Source organism: Myxine glutinosa, chromosome 4 (assembly GCF_964187855.1).
Source record: "Myxine glutinosa chromosome 4, kmMyxGlut1.1, whole genome shotgun sequence".
Taxonomy (NCBI): Eukaryota; Metazoa; Chordata; class Myxini; order Myxiniformes; family Myxinidae; genus Myxine; species Myxine glutinosa.
The window spans coordinates 84835973-84856971 of NC_136264.1; the positions used below are offsets into that span (position 1 = coordinate 84835973).

The 20999-nt window shown below is 51.0% G+C and overlaps 2 protein-coding genes across 12 annotated transcripts in view; one reads left to right on the forward strand and one right to left on the reverse strand.

Annotated features, from left to right (window-relative positions):
- Positions 1-20999, forward strand: part of UROC1 (urocanate hydratase 1) — a 369204-nt gene that overhangs the window by 114296 nt on the left and 233909 nt on the right. The gene's annotated exons all lie outside the window — the stretch shown is intronic.
- SCP2 (sterol carrier protein 2) overlaps positions 1-20999 on the reverse strand; it is an 87834-nt gene that overhangs the window by 537 nt on the left and 66298 nt on the right. For all 11 annotated transcript variants that reach the window (XM_078776095.1, XM_078776096.1, XM_078776101.1 and 8 more), the window contains 3 exons: positions 10631-10718; positions 3458-3596; positions 350-429 (listed from right to left, as the gene is read on the reverse strand). In XM_078776095.1, the coding sequence (XP_078632221.1) occupies positions 350-429; positions 3458-3596; positions 10631-10718 (307 nt within the window). The remainder of the gene's footprint in view (positions 1-349; positions 430-3457; positions 3597-10630; positions 10719-20999) is intronic.

Here is a 20999-nt window from a genome sequence, read left to right on the forward strand (position 1 = left end):
AATTATATCCTGTTTAAGCACAATTATCACTGCATTACTCTTGCTCCTGCTTAGAGAAACCACTTTGCAACATTGTTCATCAATTTTACATCTCCCCCTTCACCGCACCATCAAGTCTCAATGAGAACGTCACTTTAAAAAAATAATTTTTAATGTAATAATATCCTTGCTGTACATGCATTGCTACACACACCACTTGATGGCCATTTCTACAATAACATCATTTCAGGTTCCAATTTATTTGAATGGACATTTTGTTTGCTGTGGGATTGAAAAAAAAGATTAGCCAAGATTATTGCGTTCAGGTGAGATGGTTTGTTTCAGTTGTGTAACAAATGCTTAATCTCACCACTTGTGGATTCATCTTTCCCATCAATATCTCAGGCAGGTCGGAGTCAGCCACAATAATAGTGCAATCAGCAGAACTCCCTACCAGGGGTGGCAGGAAAAGGGTAGAAAAAAAATGATCTTGCTGCAAAGAAACCAAGTGTTCAACAAATGAGTGCAAAACATTAGGTAAACAAGAAAAAGCTATCAGAGATTGCAAACCCTCGCCAGGATGTGTTTTCAGTGGTTTTAAGGCTTTTGTGTTAAAAGCAAATATGGCGGCCGAACCACGTGACCGATGACGTCATCATTATTATTATTTTTCGCCACCAATTTATCCCTAGATGACGCTCAAGAAATTTCATCTTGATTGGATGAAGTTTTGTACTTGTTGAATTATGATGTCATAATGGAGGCACCTATGACGCCATCATTAACATATTTTATTCCCCATGGAGAGTTCTTTACAATGAGCCATGTGTCAATTTTTTTCTATCCAGCGCTTTCGGAGATATGGAGGTGCAAATTTTTTTGTTTTTTCCAAGATGGCGCCCGCACCACGTGACGTGAGGTCATAATTATAATTTTAAAATTATACAGGTGGAGTTGCACCTACGGTGAAAATTTCCTGTCAATCGGACCAACGGTTGCAGAGAAAATCATATTTATTCTGTGCGGACAAACAGACAAACGGACCCAAATGCAATACCCTCTCCTCAGGCGAAGGTAATGAGAGGATGAGTTAATATATTTTTGGTCTACAGAGCCGAGGCTCATGGAGGAGGGGAACACCGAACAGACTAGGATGTAACAGAACAGACTAGGATGTAACAGAACAGACTAGGATGTAACACAATGAAAAGAGCAGTAGGAAGAGGGGCATGCATGGGAACACACCAAATGTAGGTTTGAGGGATAAAAAAGAGGGAGACTTGGAGGGATGAGGGACGTGGGGAATAATGAGAGCAAGGGGAAGACAAGGTGGATAGAGCCAAAAACACAATCACAATGGGGAAAGAAAAACTGGAAACCTGGAAAGAGGTAGGCTTGGGGAGGGTTAATAGGGGTAGAACGTATCACAGTTGTGGATGGGCGATGACCTAAGAAGGTAGTGATCAGCCGTATTACAGTCCTAAAAGGAAGAATGAAATTGAAGAGACGGAGGAAGTTGGTTCTAAGTGTGGGGAGGATGGAGGGGGGGGGGGGGGAGAGAGGGGGTATGAATGAGTGGAGGTGAACAGCGAGTCTGATTTTGGGAGTTTCACCAGATGGGGATTACTGGCAGAGGATTGTAAAGGAAGTCGAAAGGAGGGTTCACCAGACACATTTTTCCAGGGAGATAGAGTGAGTGTGTGATTTGTCAGGATTGAATATTCCAAGTGTGGGACCAGCTCGTCATTCTATCAATGTCCACAGAGAGGGAAGAGGCTGCTGCCTGCCTATCTGAAGGATGAGGGATGTTACTGCAGAGTGTGGAGTCATCAGCAAAGAGATAAAGGGGATTTTTCAGAGTCAGAAAATCGTTGATCAAGATTGGGGATAGGATGGGCCCAGCACACTGCACTTGGGGCACTCCAGCCTTGATAGGGAGAGATGAGAGGATCCTATCGAGACCCATGCATTGGCTATGACAGTAGAATAAGTCGGTCAGTATTTGTCAGTCAATTAATACTCTTTATGTACATTAAAATTGTTTTTGCACCATGTTTATGTGACACAGTAGTGTTAGCTGACTTTAGAGCAGACGGAAGATGACATAGAGAAAATGGAAGGGCGAACACCGCAGAAAGAGGCTATGCAAGAGCAGCAGAGCAGGTTTTTAAGAAACACGTACTTCTCTTAAAAAACGTATACCGTACTTCTCTTTAAGACATGAGCAGTTGCAGATTCAGAGTCAAACATTGCCAAAAACATGCCTATCTTCTCAGGTGAAAAGGACAAAAAGTAAGGGAGCGGATGGGTATGACTGGGTATGATGGGTACAGCGAGTGAGGGGTTGGAGACAAAATATTTGGAAGCAAACATAATTGAGGCATTTGTCCTTTTCACGAGCACTGTCGGTTGTGGTGTCACTTGATGGAACGGATGGAGGGGAAGCATACTCCAGCAAATTAGAAGGAGCTGGGTGAGGGGGAAGCTGGGAGCGGGTGGGGCAAAGGGGAAGCTGGGAAGAGACAGGGCATGGGCATTCAGAGGGGGGACCTGAGGTGGAGGAACGCTGATTTGGGGAACAGAGTGAAGGGGTGGAGGTGGGAGGATGTGGACATGAAGGTGATGACCAGGGGGAGGGTACTGGGGTGGAGGAGTTTGACAGGGTTAATGGATGTGCAGGGGAGTTGACGATCATGTGTAAGCAACCTTTGCAGATCGGACTACTAATGATCCCCAATTCAGATACACAAAGACAGATATCATGAGGGGGGTGAAGTGAAATGAGGAGAAAAAACATGCTGTACATATGGAAGATGGTTCATGGACCGAGCATTTGCGATTAATAGGTTTGAGAAAGAAACTGCAGGAAGAAGAGGAGAGCTCAAGATGATGAATAAGGACATGTGGGATGTTCCTGATGGAGAGATGTAGCCAATGAAGTATCGTATAAAGTGGATAAAAGCTTTTTAAAAGCAAGAAGGAAGTTAGTTCAATTAGGAGGAATATTAGTTGTTATGAGATATTGAGAATGGAAGGGACAAATAATGACCGAAGGAAGGACCATGTGACAGGCACATCGAGTTTGTGATTTATTTTTCAGTGAAATGGGTTTTTTTGGTATTTTTTTTGGAAGCGAAGAGTGGGAAATTAAATAGAAAGTTGAGGAGCGTGACAGGATAACACAAAGCATAAAGATATGCTGAATGAGGCAAATGTCAGATTAGAGACAGAATTGGCACGTCCACTAAAACTGAGGCCTTGGGCGTAAGCTGTTGGGACTCAAGGATACGGAATTTCATAATCCACACCAACAAGGTGCGATTAAGACAATGGAATTGGAAGAAAGCACAATTAACACAGGGATGAAACAATAACAGAAAGACAAGACGGATCTAGTCCGGAAAGCGGAGCTTTGAAGAAATTCAAGGAGGCACGTATGAAGCAACGTCCAACAGGAAGTCAATGCACATTTGCTTACGTTTATCATTTGAAACCGGGTCCACCGAGCCACTGCCATTCTTCAAATCAACCACCCATCGGCTTTCCTTCCCACCCGGACCGTTAGTTACATGGAAAGCAAACACAGCTCCAACTTTTCCAACAAGCTGTTTTCCCTCCTGCACACAATAACAAAAAAATAATTGAACAGTCCACCTTCTCCCATCTCAAAATATGGAGAGGCTTTAACAGATGTGTACAGCCAGGCAGGTGGCATCATGGGGTGTGCATTCAAAGGAAAGTTAAGGTGTTATCAGGTCATGGAATAATATACAATATGACCCCGACATTTGCGGTGGATACATTAATGAAAAATGCTGCGTATGTCGAATCCAGGAATGTCGGGGCATTGTTTCAATGGGAAAAAGGGGAATAGATTCCCGGCGGTTCGTGATTCACATGGGAAAGTTTTAAAATTTCACGAACACAGATGCACATGATTACAGTTTCATATAAAATGCTTACAAATAGAAGAAACAACAACAACAGCAGGTACTTTTCCAATTTGTATCCCAGATATGATATAACGTTTGATGTGATGAGTTAGAATCCAGTGAACTCCTCTGAAGAGTATGCAGGTGAAGGAGATGAAGGGGATGCAGGTGAGGGTGCAGATGAGTCATGCACCGAAGGGGATGCAGGTGAGGGCGCTGAAGGGGATGCAAGTGAGGGTGCTGAGGGGATGCAAATGAGGGTGCTGATGATGTTGAGGTGGAGGGGCTGGAGTGAATTAAACGGGCAATGGAGAGCTGTTTTGCCAAGTGCTGCAGGTTTCTGTGTAGCTCCTTGTGCAAGAGCAAAACATCATCCTGTAGCGGTTGCCGCTGAACATACACAATCGCCTTACACCTGCCGAGGACGCAACCACGGAGCGATCGCTGTGCCGGGCTCGCCCAGACCGCCCGGAGACGCTCAGTCTCGCCTTTCCCTGGCATGCCCGGACTCGCCTTTCCCGGGCTCGCCCGGCCCGTCCGGCGACACCCAGTCTCGCCGTTCCCGGGCATGTCCAAGCACGCCCGACCTGTCCGGCGACACCCAGTCTCGCCGTTCCCAGGCATGTCCAGACTCGCCCAGGTCTCCCGGACACGCCCAGTCGCGCCTTTTAAGGGCAAACGCTCCGGCATGAGATATTCGAGTGCTGGTATATAATGCTGCCCGATAAACGGGCTTTTCAGTTTTACCCGAGTTGATTTGATGCAATAAAGAAACTCGGACGAATTCCAGCTTTTTGTCGCGTCCATTCTTTCGATTCGAGTTGGAGCACAGCTCCTTCATTGGTGACCTACCGACATGGACACGGCAATTGCCCTCAAACTGCCTACCTTCTGGGAGGCTCACGCGGCGGTTTGGTTCGCCCAGGCGGACTCCCAGTTCGCCCTGCGAGGCATCACCGCCGACGACACCCGCTTCCATCATGTGGTAGCAGCACTCGGCTCAGCCACCGCGGCCCGCGCCCTCAGCCTCCTCCAGCACCCGCCAGCCGCTGACAAGTACGGCGCGATCAAGAAGCTCCTCCTCGACGCTTTCGCCCTCTCATCGGCGGAACGCGCACGGCGCCTGCTCGACCTGCCCGAGCTCGGCGACACGCGCCCGTCCGAGCGAATGGATTACATGCTCTCGTTGCTCGGGGAGCATGCCCCGGATTTTCTTTTTCAAGAGCTGTTCCTCCGTCAGCTGCCTAGCCAGGTACGCCTCGCCCTGGCAAGCACGCAGATCACGGATCCCCGCGCCCTCGCCAGGGAAGCCGACAAGATCTCCTCGGCAGGCCAACCCATCGGGGCAGCGACCTGGAGCCCGCCGCCGTCCGAAGCAACGCCCATGGCGCCCGAGCACCCGACACGGTCGGCGGCCGAACTGCCGGCGCAATTGGCGGCCGCTACGCCACGCCGACCGCCTCCAACACGATGACCGGGGCCTCCACCTGACCAGGCGTGGTGTTACTACCATGCCAGGTTCGGACAAAAGGCCCGGACATGCCGACCCCCGTGCACTTTCGACAAGTCGGAAAACGGCCTGGCCGGCATTCATTACCAGCCATGAGTGCCGGCCACACTGGCAACTTACTTTTTATCAGGGACAAAGCGTCCGGACGGCGCTTCCTGTGTGACACCGGCGCCCAACTGAGTGTCATACCCGCCTCCGATCAGGACAGGCAGTCCGCGGTTTGCGGCCCCTCCTTGGTGGCGGCCAACGGATCGGCCATCCGCACCTTCGGCCCGCACAACGTCACCCTCTGCTTCGGCAGCCAGCGCTTTCATTGGACTTTTGTGACCGCAAGCGTGCCCATGGCTCTGCTGGGCACCGACTTCCTCTGCGCACACAGGCTGCTGGTTGACGTCAAACGGCGTCGCCTCGTCAACGCCGAGACCTTCAGCTCCCTGGCATGCACGTTGAGCAGCTCCGTGCCGACCGAGCTAGCATGCGCCCTCCCGGCGGCGAACGAGTTTGCTCGCCTGCTTTTCCCGCCCTCACGTTCCCGTGTTCCCGGCCCTCACGCCTCAAGTTCCCGGCCCTCACGCGGCCGACGTTTTCGGCCGTTGCGGTACGACATGGTATCGAGCACCACATACCAACTACGGGCCCGCCGGTCTACGCCAGAGCCCGCCGCCTCGACCCACCCAAGCTCGCCGTGGCCAAAGCCGAGTTCGACGCTTTGGAACACCTCGGCATCGTGCGACGCTCCGATAGCGCGTGGGCTTCGCCACTACACATTGTACCGAAGCCGGGGGGCAGCTGGCGCCCATGTGGCGACTACCGCCGCCTTAACGACATTACCACCCCCGACAGGTATCCGATCCCGCACATTCAAGACTTCTCCGTCCGTTTGGCAGGACGGGTCATTTTTTAGAAGACCGATTTGATACGGGGATACCACCGCCGGCCGACGTCCCAAAAACGGCCGTCATCACGCCGTTCGGCTTATTCGAATTCCTTCGAATGCCATTTGGCCTCAAGAACGCGGCTCAGGCGTTCCAGCGCTTGATGGACGGCGTGCTGCGCGACCTCCCGTTCCTCTTCGTCTACCTGGACGACATCCTCGTCGCCAGCGCGTCCCGGGCCGAGCACCTCCTCCACCTCCGAACACTGTTCGGGCGCCTCAGCGAGCACGGCCTAATCGTCAACCCGGCCAAATGCCACTTCGGCACGACGGCCGTTGATTATTTGGGCCACCACATCACCAAGAACGGGGCCATGCCACTGCCTACCAAGGTCGAGGCCATCACCGCGTTTCCGCGTCCCCGCTCCATCAAGGCCCTGCAGGAGTTCCTCGGAATGGTGAATTTCTATCACCGCTTCATGCCCCGCGCTGCTCAGCTCATGCGGCCCCTCTACGAAGCCATCCGGGGCAAGCCGGCCAAACACGACGTCGTCTGGTCCGCAGCCATGGACGCGGCATTTACAAGCTCAAAGCGGGCCCTCGCCGACGCAACACTGCTCGCTCACCCGGTGCTCAACGCTCCCATCGCCCTCACCACGGATGCCTCCGACTACGCGGTGGGCGCCGTACATGAGCAATGGGTGAACGGGGTTTGGCAGCCACTCGCTTTTTTTCAGCCGGCAACTCCGGCCGAACGAGCTCAAATATAGTACGTTTGACCGCGAGCTCCTCGGTCTACACCTGGCCGTTCCCCATTTCCGCCACCTCCTGGAGGGCCGACCCTTCACGGCTTTCGTCGACCACAAGCCGTTGGTCTACGCAATGGCCAAAGTCACGGAGCCGTGGTCGGCCCGCCAGCAGCGCCACCTCTCCGCCGTGTCGGAGTTTACCACGGACATCCGGCACGTCGCCGGCAAAGACAACGCCGTGGCCGACTGTCTTTCTCGGGCCAGCGCGAACGCGGTCCACCTCGGCGTGGACTTCGCGCTTATGGCGGCTGACCAGACCACCGACACCACGGTGCAAGCCCTCCGGGCGGCGGACACAGGCCTCCGCCTGGCCGACGTCCCCTTCGCGGACACTGTCCTGCTCTGCGACGTCTCCCAAGGCCAGCCTCGCCCCATCGTGCCCGTTACCTGGCAACGCCGCATCTTCGCCTCCCTCCACGGCCTTTCCCACCCGGGCCGGAAAGCTTCCCAGAAGCTGGTGTAGGCGCGATTCGTCTGGCACGGCCTTCGACGGGATGTCCGCGATTGGACCAGCACCTGCACGGCCTGCCAACAGGCCAAGTTCCACCGACACACCCAGGCTCCGCTGGCACCTTTCACCGTGCCCGAACGGCGTTTCGACCACGTCAACGTGGACCTGGTGGGCCCCCTCCCCCCATCACGGGGTTTCACACACCTGCTCACCATGGTGGACAGGACCACCAGGTGGCTGGAGGCCGTTCCCCTCATCTCCACCACCACCGCCGACGTGGCGCAGGCTTTCATCGCCACCTGGGTCGCCCGTTTCGGCGCACCGGCGGACATCTCTTCGGACCGCGGGCCGCAGTTCACCTCCGAGCTGTGTGGCGCGGTCGCCCGCAACCTGGGGGTCAGGCTCCACCGTACCACGGCCTACCACCCCCAAGCCAACGGGTTGTGCGAGCGGTTCCACCGTTCCATGAAGGCCGCGCTCATGGCCGGCCTTCAGGACGGCGGCTGGACCGACCGGCTACCGTGGGTCCTTTTGGGCCTCCGCACGGCCCCCAAGGAGGACCTCCGGGCATCCACCGCCGAGCTGGTCTACGGCCAGCCGCTACGCGTCCCGGGCGAATTCGTGCCCGACGCTACCAGTCCATGGTCCGCAGCTCGCCAGCGCTCGGACCTCCAGGAGACCGCCCGACGGTTTGCCCCCGTGCCAACGTCCCACCACGGTGACCCCAGTCCTACGTCCCCCCAGCGCTTCGCACAGCGGAGTACGTTTTTGTGCATCATGACGCACACCGGGGGCCACTCAGGCCGCCGTACGACGGACCCTTTTGGGTCCTGCGATGGGACGACAAGTCCTTCATCATCGACGTCGGCGGCAGGCCGGACCGGATTTCGGTGGACCGCCTCAAGCCGGCGCACGTGGACATCGACCAACCACCTCGGTTGGCCCTTCTTCCGCGGCGAGGCCGCCCCCCGTCCACGGTGCCTCCCGCTCGACCACCCACCCCCACACCGGACCCCTCCCCCCCCCCCCACGACCCTCCAGGGGTCGCTTCGGCCGGGTCATCAGGACCCCCCTTAAATTGACCCTGCCGGTGCAAGTCGATTCTGGGGGGGCGTGTTTCGCGGTTGCCGCTGAACATACACAATCGCCTTACACCTGCCGAGGACGCAACCACGGAGCGATCGCTGTGCCGGGCTCGCCCAGACCGCCCGGAGACGCTCAGTCTCGCCTTTCCCGGGCATGCCCGGACTCGCCTTTCCCGGGCTCGCCCCCCCCCCCTTCTCCTCAGAATCCTTGAGGATGGCCTCAAACTCCTCCTCAGTCAGCTCCTCCCCATACAAGGCAATGAGCTCCTCCAAATCCTCGGACTCTATATCGTCGAAGCCTTCCCCTCTAATCTCCTGTGCCAACCCAGTAATTTTCTGCCTCTCTTCCGTAGTGTGGGGAAAACCACTGAAGTTATTGACTAGTTTTGGCCATAGGTTTTGCCAGCATGCGTTGATGGTGGAGACTTTCACTTCTTCCAGTGAGTCATTGATGGTGCTGATGCAGTGTGCTATTTTGAAATCCTTCCAACATTTCCCGATGGTAATTTTATGGTCGGACTCATGTGTAATACGTTTTGAATGGGGGGTTATTGAAAGGATTGCTTTACAAAGGTTTACTATAACACCTCCGGGTTCAGGCCTCAAGTGAGAATATTGCTTATGCACTGCCTGGGTTTTTTTCCCGGGAGCGAATGAGTAGTATGTTTTGTGATTGTCATGCAGGAAATATTTAAATATTGCTATATTTGTGGGGTAGTGATTACTGTAGTACAGGTAGAATGTATAAATTAGCATGCTCCGAATGTCGTGAAGAAGAAGAACCACCACATGTAATAAGTAAGGAATTTGTTTCGCCCGAATGGTGAATTAAGGTGTATCTTCGTCCCCATTATGAGGAATGGGGCATGTTAACTAGCTCAGGGATTATGTTAATTCCCTGTATGTCTTTCCCTCGGTGATTTATCCCTATGTCCCTTATGGCACCGCATTAGACACGTAGAGCAGGAATTTCCCATTAACTGCTTTAAATAACAATAAAAACCAACCGGAAGCCAGTTCTGAGCACTGCCGATGGCACGGCAACCAGCTACATCACCACAGGGTCAGGCAGGCCAAAAGCCACACCTCAAGGAGACACCATTGGTCAGGGTTTTGATTGACAGGCGGACTGTGTGTTGAGTGGTGGAGAGCTAAGCCTGTGGTGTTGGCCTGCGGGGATTGGAGGAGAAGCACCGATGACGTGAGAGGTTGGCCGAGAAAAGAACGAGCTGACGGACTTTTGCCCCGCTTGGTTCCAGACTTTGGTGGGAAATGGCTTTGGGAAAATTGGTGGGAAATCATCGCAGCGGCTGTATTCCGGGACTTTGCTGGTGGACGTGAGGCGGAAGACCTGCGGACGGAAAGCTGCAGTTTCCCAGGCGGAAACGACATGTGGACGAGTGCTGCTGGGCTGCAGCGTGATGAGGCGCGGCATAAAGAACAAGGGCGCAGCGAGGCCTACTTCGCGCCAAGGCGTGTTCCCATGCACGGACCTTCAGGACCCGTTTGCAGACTGACGAGACCACATGAGCCGATCTGTGATAAGTCCCACTTAATAACCACACATCTTTATTTTATCCAATGTTATTTTATCCCTTTGTCTGTGTTTAAGTCTGGTGTGGAGGACCCCATAGGAATTTAGTTTTACCGTCGCGCTTTTGTTGTTATCAGTATTTTCTTTTAATAAATCCTTTTGTTATTTTTGTACATTTTAAAATCCGTTTTCGTGTGAGTTATTTTTTGCAGGTTTGGGAACTGCCGGCGGACCACAGGTAAGACCCTTCATCCCTCCACTCCCCGTTCATCCCCCGCGTATATCAAGTCCGCATTTGAACAGTGCCTTGGAGTTGAAGCTTGCTCGGCTATTCGTTCCTGGGAAAGATTTTAATCGCCAGGAACACGACAATATGTATTTCATTGAATTTTCCCAGGCAACACCAGGTACTTCTGGAAGGTAATCATAACATGATGAGGAGCCAGTGCAAGGTACCTGCTTCAACTTTTCTTTTATGCTGTCAAAAACAGCTGTGCTCTTGAATTCCTCCGTATTCACATCATTTGAAGGAGACATCACAACCCTGCACATACAACATGAATACAAGCCATGTCGTTATTGCCTAAAGTTAAAATAAATGTTAGCTACTCATAAATTTTTTTTTTTTTTTACTGAACAGGATTTAGATAAAGATTCCATCTGGTGCATTGTACGTAGGACATTGCTGTATAATGAGGCCATAATTTAGAAGAGAACATTAAATTAACACTAACCCTGCATTGAAAGGCAATGGCAAACAACCTGATGTAACCTTTGCCAAAATAATACTCGTGACTTCAGAACAACTTGGAATTGGCACGAAAATGCAACGTCGAATTGACATGACCATAATAAATAGGGGCAATAACCCTGGACGCTCACCCAATAGAATAAAGCAGTATACTACACCAACAAAGGGTATTTAAACAGTATCATGATATTTTAAACCAATTTCAATGGTTGCTAGGAGACAGGGCAGCATGTAGACTCATTCTAACGTAATCATATAAGACTTTGAATGAACAAACAGAAAAAAAAAAACTATTTTGTAGGGCAACCCACCCCTTGCCCTCCCTCACCCCACCCCACCCAAACTGCCCCCCCCCCCCCCCCCGGTTAGACCCGGATTTTTCTAGTGCAGCAAACAAACTTTGGTACATCACGGTTGATGAAGGTTGTGACCAAGTTTCATCAATATTGTGTGTTTAGTTTCGGAGAAGAGAGCAAATATATGATTTGGGGGACAGCAATCCCTCGCCCCCTCCCCTTTTGACCTCGATTTTCTTAGTGCCGTGAACAAACTTTGGTACATCGCAGGTGATGAAGGTTGTGGTCAAGTTTCATTGCAATAGTGTGTGTAGTTTCAGAGAAGAAAGCAAATACCTATTTTGGGGGGTCAAACCTGGATCCACATGGACCCCCTTGGACCGCAATTTTAAAAAATGCTGTGAACAGATTTGAGTTGCAACATACCAAGTATAATTTCAGCCAAGTTTGGTCATAATCGCATCAGTAGTTTCGGAGAAGACGTTGCAAATGTTTACGGACTGATGGACTGACGGATGGATGATGCGCCATCCCATATGCCCCCCGGAACCATGTTCCAGGTGAGCTAAAAAGAAGAAACAATCGTGCCCAAAATGCCCTAAATCAAAGATTGTATGGTAACATCTATTCTATCAGGACATGGGGCAGATCCAGGAAGACAGGAAACGGAAAGGGTCCAAAGAGTTCAGCCTCCCTTTTCTATAAGAATAAAAATACTTTATAACCCAATTGATTGAACAATTATACATTAATTTTAAAATGAGTAATCAGGGTTACAATAAATACTTGTACCGGGAGAAAAGGGGGAGAGGTGGAGATGTGGGGGATTGTACAGGGTGAACTACTTATGGGGTGTGGCTGAATATTCCTATTCTCGCAATGAATTCATCTTTTAATTTGCAGTGCATTCTAATTCTATGAATAGTCTGATGGATTGCCACTGGTTCTAAAGTACATGTCGCTCTGTCTATCGTGCTTCCTTAGATTTTACTACACTTCGAGGGATGTGATTTTTTTTTTTTTTTTTTTTTGTATCGTGAAAGGCTCGTGAAAGAGCTAACATTTACTTCACAAACAAATCAACCAGACAAACAAAATATATATAAAAAGAGGGAGCGGAAAAACAAGATGGGGAGAGAAGGGGAAGCACACAAACACAACATTTGAGAGCAGGGAGATGTGTCGAAGGGAGAGGGCTTGGGGGGCGGAGGCGTGGGAAGGGGGGGGGGGAGGGAGAAGTATAAAACACAAGGACACCAAGGACTTCCAGGACAGAAGTTGATTTGATTTGACAAAGTTGACAGTTGAAGTTGACATTTGAAGTTGACAAATCACAGAAGTGATTTGTTTTACACATGGCAGAGGAGATGGTATTGCATTTGGGTCGGTTTTTTTTTTTTTGTCCACAAGTAACATGAAAATGTCTATTAATTATGTACTATTGAAATCGTAATGTTAATGATAATTATAATCTATATAAGCTTGGCAAGAAACTGCTTCGGCAGCACCGAGGCTCTAAGAGACAATAGTGCGCTAAACAGGGACGACATTGACTTGGTCTCGATCGATATGCAGATCGAGTGAAATGTGCTACCGGTACATGTATGTACAGTAAACCCTTAAATATCGCAGCGGTTACGGTCCTGAGAAATGAAGTGATATTTAAAACCGCAATAGATAGAACCAAGGGGAAAAAGGAAAAAGGGGGTTAGGTTCCTGGAGTTGGAGAAAATGTGGAGGAAGACGGGTAGCAGCCAGAATATACATTTCACAATTGGAATTAACAAGTAAAAATATCCATATCACAATTGGAACTAGAACGGCACTCAGTAGAGAGCATACCTCCGCCTGGTTGGCCATATCACTCAATGGTGAAGAATCACATAAAATATTCTACTAGCTGGATCCAGATCCGAATCTTCACCAAAATTGAATCGATTCTTCCTTGTCACACACACAACCTGTCCAACAAGTTTCGTCCAAATCCATCCATAACTTGAGATATCCTGCTATGTATCGTTGTTGGCCCAATCTCCCAATGGTGAAGAATCACTTAAAAATTAAATAACTCTCATATCCGAATCCATATTCAGATATTCACCAAAATCGAATCGATTCTTCCTTGTCACACACACAACCGGTCCGCCAGGTTTCGTCCAAATCCGTCCACAACTTTTTGAGATATCCCGCAATGTATAGTTTTTGGCCCTATCTCTCAATGGTGAAGTATCACTTAAAAAATTCTACTAGCCGGATCCGAATCCGGATCATCAGCAAAATCCAATTATTTCGTCCTTGTCATATACGCTAACATCTCTGCCAAATTTCGTCCGAATCCGTCCACAACTTTTTGAGATATCTTGTTCACAAACAAACGGACAAACGGACAGACAAACGAACAGACACTGTGGACATCCACCTTTGGTGGTGGAGGTAACTAGAACAGTACTTGGTAGAGCACATACCTCTGCCAGGCTGTACAGTTTATGTTTTGTATCCCACTGATAGGACGGATCTGCTGACCTGAACCAAAATCAAATCGGATTGTTCTTGTCATCTAACATTCTAACCAACTCATCCACCAAGTTGTCATAATCCATCCACCACTTTTTGAGATGTCGTGCTATATATATTTTTGGACCTATTTCTCAATGGTGAAGAATCACTTAAAAAAAAAAAAAATTAAATCCTCGTATCTGGATTCATATTTCACCAAAATCGAATCATTTCTTCCTTGTCACACACCCAACTTGTCCACCAAGTTCCAACCGAATCCGTCTGGAACTTTTTCAAATATTGTGCTATATATAGTAGTTAGCTCTGTCACTCAATGATGAAGAATCAATTTAAAAAATTATCGGATCCAGATCTTCAGTAAAATGGGACAAATTCTTCCTTGTCATACACCAACCTATCCAATAAGTTTCGTCCGAATCCGTCCACAACTTTTTTGACATCATGCTAAATCATTTTAGCCCAATCTCTCAGGGGAGAAGAATCACTTTTAAAAATTCACCAAAAGAAGATCTTCACCAAAATCTAATAAATTCGTCCTTGTCATACACCCAAGCTTTCCACCAAATTTCATCTGAATGCGTCAACAATTTTTGAGATATCCTGCACACAAACAGACAAACAGGGATAAAAAAAAGATTACGTGCCATTACAATGAGTACATCTACTAAATAGAACATCACTCCGAGAAAGCATAGTTTCACCTCGCCCGCTAATTCTGAACAAATATACCATCGTTAACTGAACACGCTACTATTATGGCCCACTGATGTTATGGCCCATATAGCTATATGCACCCGATTATGTCACATAGTTTCTTGGCATGGGATATGTACGTCATAAATTTAAAATTTCACTCACATCGGATCATAGATCAGTTATTTATGAAGTTTCAGATTTTTCGATAAATATGAAAATTCAACCAATTATGGCTGGAATACCACTTCACCAATGACATTATCAGACTATATACCCCATTAGTAGTTGATAACATATGTCAAGCTTAAATATTTTTGTTGAGTGGTTTCAGAGAAAATTATGTCCAATTTTTCCCTTTAATAAAATGGGACTGCCATACCATGTGACCTATGGAACCGCCTTTAGAGGCCATTTTCCCAGCAGAATGGGGGTTGGCCTTTTTTGGGCACTGTGGTCCCCTTTTTGAAGGAATGGTTTATGGCCAGGTGCCCTTCCTGCCACCAACCCTGTTAGTCGCTTCTTGCGGCACGCAGGGAATTACCAGTGAACTGGTACTCAATTTGCCGACCTCGGAAGGATGACAGGCTGAGTGAACCCCCACTGGCGTTAATTCAGCGATCGACCGGGATTCAAACCCAGGATCCTAGGATCCCAAGCCGGCACCCTAACCACTAAGCCAATACCATGTGACCTATGAAGTCATAAATTTAATTCTTCCCGCACGACAGGTCATCTATCTATAATTCCAGTAATCTCTGTGTGTATGTGTGTCTGTGTGTGTGTGTGTGTGTGTTTGTCTGTGACCGCTGTTTCTCGACAACTACCGGTCCGATATACTTGAAACTTGCCAGGTATATTGCTGGGGGCCCGAGGATGTGCCTTTTCAAGGTTTGAAATTAATCGGACAAGTGGTTCCCAAGGTATGGTCACCGTTCTCACAAGCCGTTCGCTTTGGCTTTGCGAATGGACCAAACCATTTCATGTAAATAGAGGGGGGGGGGGGGTTCTGTGGTCGTTACTGGCTTTGCGAATGGACCAAACCATTTCATGTAAATAGAGGGGGGGGGTTCTGTGGTCGTTACTGCCACGCGGTTTTTTTTGGCAAGGAACGGGCACCCACGTACGGGCACGTCCTAGTCTATCTATAATTCCAGTTATCTCTGTGTGTATGTGTGTCTGTGTGTTTGTCTGTGACCGCTCTTTCTCGACAACCACGGGTCCGATATACTTGAAACTTGCCAGGTATATTGCTGGGGACCCGAGGATGTGCCTTTTCAAGGTTTGAAATTAATCGGACAAGCGGTTCCCAAGGTATGGTCACCGTATTCGCAAGCCGTTCGCTTTGGCTTTGCGAATGGACCAAACCATTTCATGTAAATAGAGGGGGGGGTTCTGTGGTCGTTCGCTTTGGCTTTGCGAATGGACCAAACCATTTCATGTAAATAGAGGGGGGGGTTCTGTGGTCGTTACTGCCACGCGGTTTTTTTGGCAAGGAACGGGCACCCACGTACGGGCACGTCCTAGTAGATCAAATATATGGAGTTTCAGATTTTTGGATAAGGATTTAAATTCAACCAATTATGGCTGGAATACGATGTCACCAATGATGTCATCATTATCACCCAACATACCCCATGGGGAGTTGATGACATATGCTAAGTTACATTTTTTTTCCTTGAGCGGTTTCGGAGAAAATGATGCCAATTTTTTTTCCTTTGGCTGCCATACCGTGTGATCTATGATGTCAGAGTTAAAATATATATAAAATAACCACCTTTAGAGGCCATTTTCCCCGCAAAGCGGGGGTTGGCCTTTTTCGGGAACCGTGGTTGTTGTTGTTTTTCGGTCCCCTTTTTGAAGCAATGTCAGAGTTAGCAATAAAATATTCTCCATGGGGAGTCCCCCCTATGTTTAAGGTTTTGCATCGATCGGACAAGTTTTAAAGAAAAACATTTTTAAAGCAAACATACACGACATGACCAAAAGTATGTGGCCACCCCTTCTAATTAGTGTTTTCGGTTATTTCAGCCACAACCATTGCTGACAGGTATATATAATCAAGCACACTGCCATGCAATCTCCATAGACAAACATTGGCAGTAGAATGGGCCGTACTGAAGAGCTCAGTGACTTTCAATGTGGCACCGTCATTGGATGCCACCATTCCAACAAGTCAGTTCGTCAAATTTCTGCCCTGATAGAGCTGCTCCGGTCAACTGTAAGTGCTGTTATTGTGAAGTGGAAACGTCTAGGAGCAACAACAGCTCAGCCGCGAGGTGGTAGGCCACACAAGACACAAGCTCACAGAACGGGACCGTTGAGTGCTGAAGCATGTAAAAATCATCTGTCCTCGGTTGCAACACGCACTACCGAGTTCCAAACTGCCTCTGGAAGCAACGTCAGCACAATAACAGTTCGTCAGGAGCTTCATGAAACGGGTTTCCATGGCTGAGCAGCCTAAGATCACCATGTGCAATGCCAGGCGTCGGCTGGAGTGGTGTAAAGCTCGCCGCCATTGGACTCCAGAGCAGTGGAAACGCGTTCTCTGGAGTGATGAATCACCCCCGTGCACAAAGTGAAGTCCATACAGAAATGGTTTGTCGAGAACGGTGTGGAAGAACTTGACTGGCTTGCACAGAGCCTGACCTCAACCACATCGAACACCTTTGGGATGAATTGGAATGCCGACTGTGAGCCAGGCCTAATCGCCCAACATCAGTGCCGGACCTCACCAATGCTCTTGTGGCTGAATGGAAGCAAATCCCCCCAGCAATGTTCCAACATCTAGTGGAAAGCCTTCCCAGAAGAGTGGAAGCTGTTACAGCAGCAAAGGGCAGAACAACTCCATATTAATGACCATTAATTTGGAATGAGGTGTGTGATGTTTGGGTGTCCACATACATTTGGTCATGTAGTGTATATAGATGTGGGCACACACAGAGACACGGAGGCATTGCAATGGTCTTGCATCCCCAATGGGGTGAAACTAGTTATGCACTATTGAAATGTGTGTGCTTCTATTAATTACATACTATTGGAATGTATGTCTATTAAATACGTACAATTGGATCTCGAGTACATCTAATAATTACGTACTATTTACGTTTTGAAATGTATTAATTCCGTATAATTGTGTATCAATTACATCTATTATTAATTCTGTAACACACGAGCACACAAAACTACACAATACAAGTCTTGGCCATGGTCTGTAATCTCTGATTGCTCGTTCGAGTCACCCCTGCCACCGGAGGTGGACTGAGATTATGTTTTCACCCCTCTTTGTCTGTCAGTCTGTCTGAGTAGGATATCTCAAAAGATCAGGGACGGATTCGGACAAAACTTGGTGGACAAGTTGGCCGTGGGACAAGGACGAATTGTTTAGATTTTGGTGAATATCTGGATCTGGATCCAATAATTTCTAAAGTGATTCTTCACCATTGAGTGAGCTGGTCAAAAACGATATATAGCACGTTGCACATTTAATACATCTCGATATATCTAAAGGTTCAAAATGAACTCGTGACACAGGTGTTAGGGCACAGCCTGAGTGTACCAACGAAATATTGTCATTACCAATCATTATATTACAATTTGTCCCAAGTGAAACCTCCCAATAATGATATATGGCTACACCCGTTTACCTATTTGCCACCACACCGAACCCACCCCAAATGTGAAATGCTTCCGGCACACCTGCCCAAGACGATAGGTAGCTTTGGGTTAGGTTGTTACCACATTCTCAAATAACATGCCTTTTCACACTCGACCTTATATTTATTGAAGGAGTAAAAGGTCTTTTGAACGAGTTTTATCACTCCATTGAAGGAGCTGTGGCTCCCACGTCGATCGAAAGAATGGACGCGACAAAAAGCTTGAATTCATCTGAGCTGCTTTATTAGAATCAAACACTCAGGCACTCTGGGAAAAACGTTTTACGGTCGGCAATATATATCTATTCCGCCAGGGGGTTTGCCCAGGCCTGGCGCCAGGGGGCGTGGCCCCGCGGGCCGGCTGCGGCCTGGCAAGCCGAGGGCGAGCCTGCCCGGGCGTCCCGACCGAGGCCTGGCAAGTCGAGCGCGGGCCTGCCCGGGCGTCCTGGACGAGCCCGGCCTGGTGATCGCTCCGCGTCCTTGATAGGTGCAAGGCGATTGTGTAACCCCAGCGGCAGCCGCTACACACGTCCCCCCAGAATCGACTTGCACCGACAGGGTCAACTTGAGGGGGGTCCTGATGACCCGGCCGAAGCGACCCCTGGTGGGTCGTGGGAGGGGGTCCGGTGAGGTGGTGGGCGGTCGAGTGGGGGGCACCGTGGACGGGGGGCGGCCTCGCCGCGGCGGGAGGGCCACCCGTGGTGGGTGGTCGACGTCCACGTGCGCCGGCTTGAGGCGGTCCACTGCAATCCGGTCCGACCTGCCGCCGATGTCGATGACGAACGACTTGTCGTCCCGTCGCAGCACCCGGAAGGGCCCGTCGTACGGCGGCTGGAGTGGCCGCCGATGTGCGTCGTGACGCACAAAAACATACTCCGCGGTGCGGAGTGCTGGGGGGACGTAGGACTGGGGGTCACCGTGGTGGGATGTCGGCACGGGGGCAAACCGTCGGGCGGCCTCCTGGAGGTCCGAGCGCTGGCGAGCTGCGGACCAGGGGCTGGTAGCGTCGGGCACGAATTCGCCCGGGACGCGTAGCACCTGGCCATAGACCAGCTCGGCGGTGGATGCCTGGAGGTCCTCCTTGGGGGCCGTGCGAAGGCCCAAAAGGACCCACGGCAGCCGGTCGGCCCAACCGCCGTCTTGAAGGCCGGCCATGAGCGCGGCCTTCATGGAGCGGTGGAATCGCTCGCACAACCCGTTTGCTTGGGGGTGGTAGGCCGTAGTACGGTGGAGCTTGACCCCCAGGTTGCGGGCGACCGCGCCCCACAGCTCGGAGGTGAACTGTGGTCCGCGGTCTGACGAGATGTCCGCCGGTGCGCCGAAGCGGGCGACCCAGGTGGCGATGAAGGCCTGCGCCACGTCGGCGGTGGTGGTGGAGACGAGGGGAACGGCCTCCGGCCACCTGGTGGTCCTGTCCACCATGGTGAGCAGGTGTGTGAACCCTCGTGATGGGGGAAGGGGGCCCACCAGATCCACGTTGACGTGGTCGAAACGTCGTTCGGGCACGGTGAAAGGTGCCAGCGGGGCCTGGGTGTGTCGGTGGACCTTGGCCCGTTGGCAGGCGGTGCAGGCGCTGGTCCAATCGCGGACGTCCCGACGAAGGCCGTGCCAGACGAAACGCGCCGACACCAGCTTCTGGGAAGCTTTCCGGCCCGGGTGGGAAAGGCCGTGGAGGGAGGCGAAGATGCGGCGTTGCCAGGTGACGGGCACGATGGGGCGAGGCCGGCCTTGGGAGACGTCGCAGAGCAGGACAGTGTCCGCGCAGGGGATGTCGGCCAGGCGGAGGCCCGTGTCCGCCGCCCGGAGGGCTTGCACCGTGGTGTCGGTGGTTTGGTCCGCCGCCATGAGCGCAAAATCCACGCCCAGGTGGACCGCGTTCGCGCTGGCCCGGGAAAGACAGTCGGCCACGGCGTTGTTTTTGCCGGCGACGTGCCGGATGTCCGTGGTAAACTCCGACACGGCGGAGAGGTGGCGCTGTTGGCGGGCCGACCATGGCTCCGTGACCTTGGCCATGGCGTAAACCAACGGCTTGTGGTCGACGAACGCCGTGAAAGGTCGGCCCTCCAGGAGGTGGCGGAAATGGCGGACGGCCAGGTGTAGACCGAGGAGCTCCCGGTCAAACGTGCTGTATTTGAGCTCGTTCGGCCGGAGCTGCCGGCTGAAAAAAGCGAGTGGCTGCCAAACCCCGTTCACCCATTGCTCATGTACGGCGCCCACCGCGTAGTCGGAGGCATCCGTGGTGAGGGCGATGGGAGCGTTGAGCACCGGGTGAGCGAGCAGTGTTGCGTCGGCGAGGGCCCGCTTTGAGCTTTGGAAGGCCGCATCCATTGCTGCGGACCAGGCGATGTCGTGCTTGGCCGGCTTGCCCCGGAGGGCTTCGTAGAGGGGCCGCATGAGTTGAGCAGCGCGGGGCACGAAGCGGTGATAAAAATTCACCATTCCCAGGAATTCCTGCAGGGCCTTTATGGTGCGGGGACGCGGGAAAGTGGTGATGGCCTCGACCTTGGTTGGCAGCGGCACAGCCCCGTTCTTGGTGATGTGGTGGCCCAAAAAATCAACGGCCGTCGTGCCGAAGTGGCATTTGGCCGGGTTGACGATGAGGCCGTGCTCGCTGAGGCGCCCGAACAGTGTTCGGAGGTGGAGGAGGTGCTCGGCCCGGGACGTGCTGGCGACGAGGATGTCGTCCAGGTAAACGAAAAGGAACGGCAGGTCACGCAGCACGCCGTCCATCAAGCGCTGGAACGCCTGAGCCGCGTTCTTGAGACCAAACGGCATCCGCAAGAACTCGAATAAGCCGAACGGCGTGATGACTGCCGTTTTAGGGACGTCGGCCGCCCTGACAGGTACCTGGTGATATCCCCGTATGAGATCAATTTTTGAAAAAATGACCCGTCCCGCCAGACGGGCGGAGA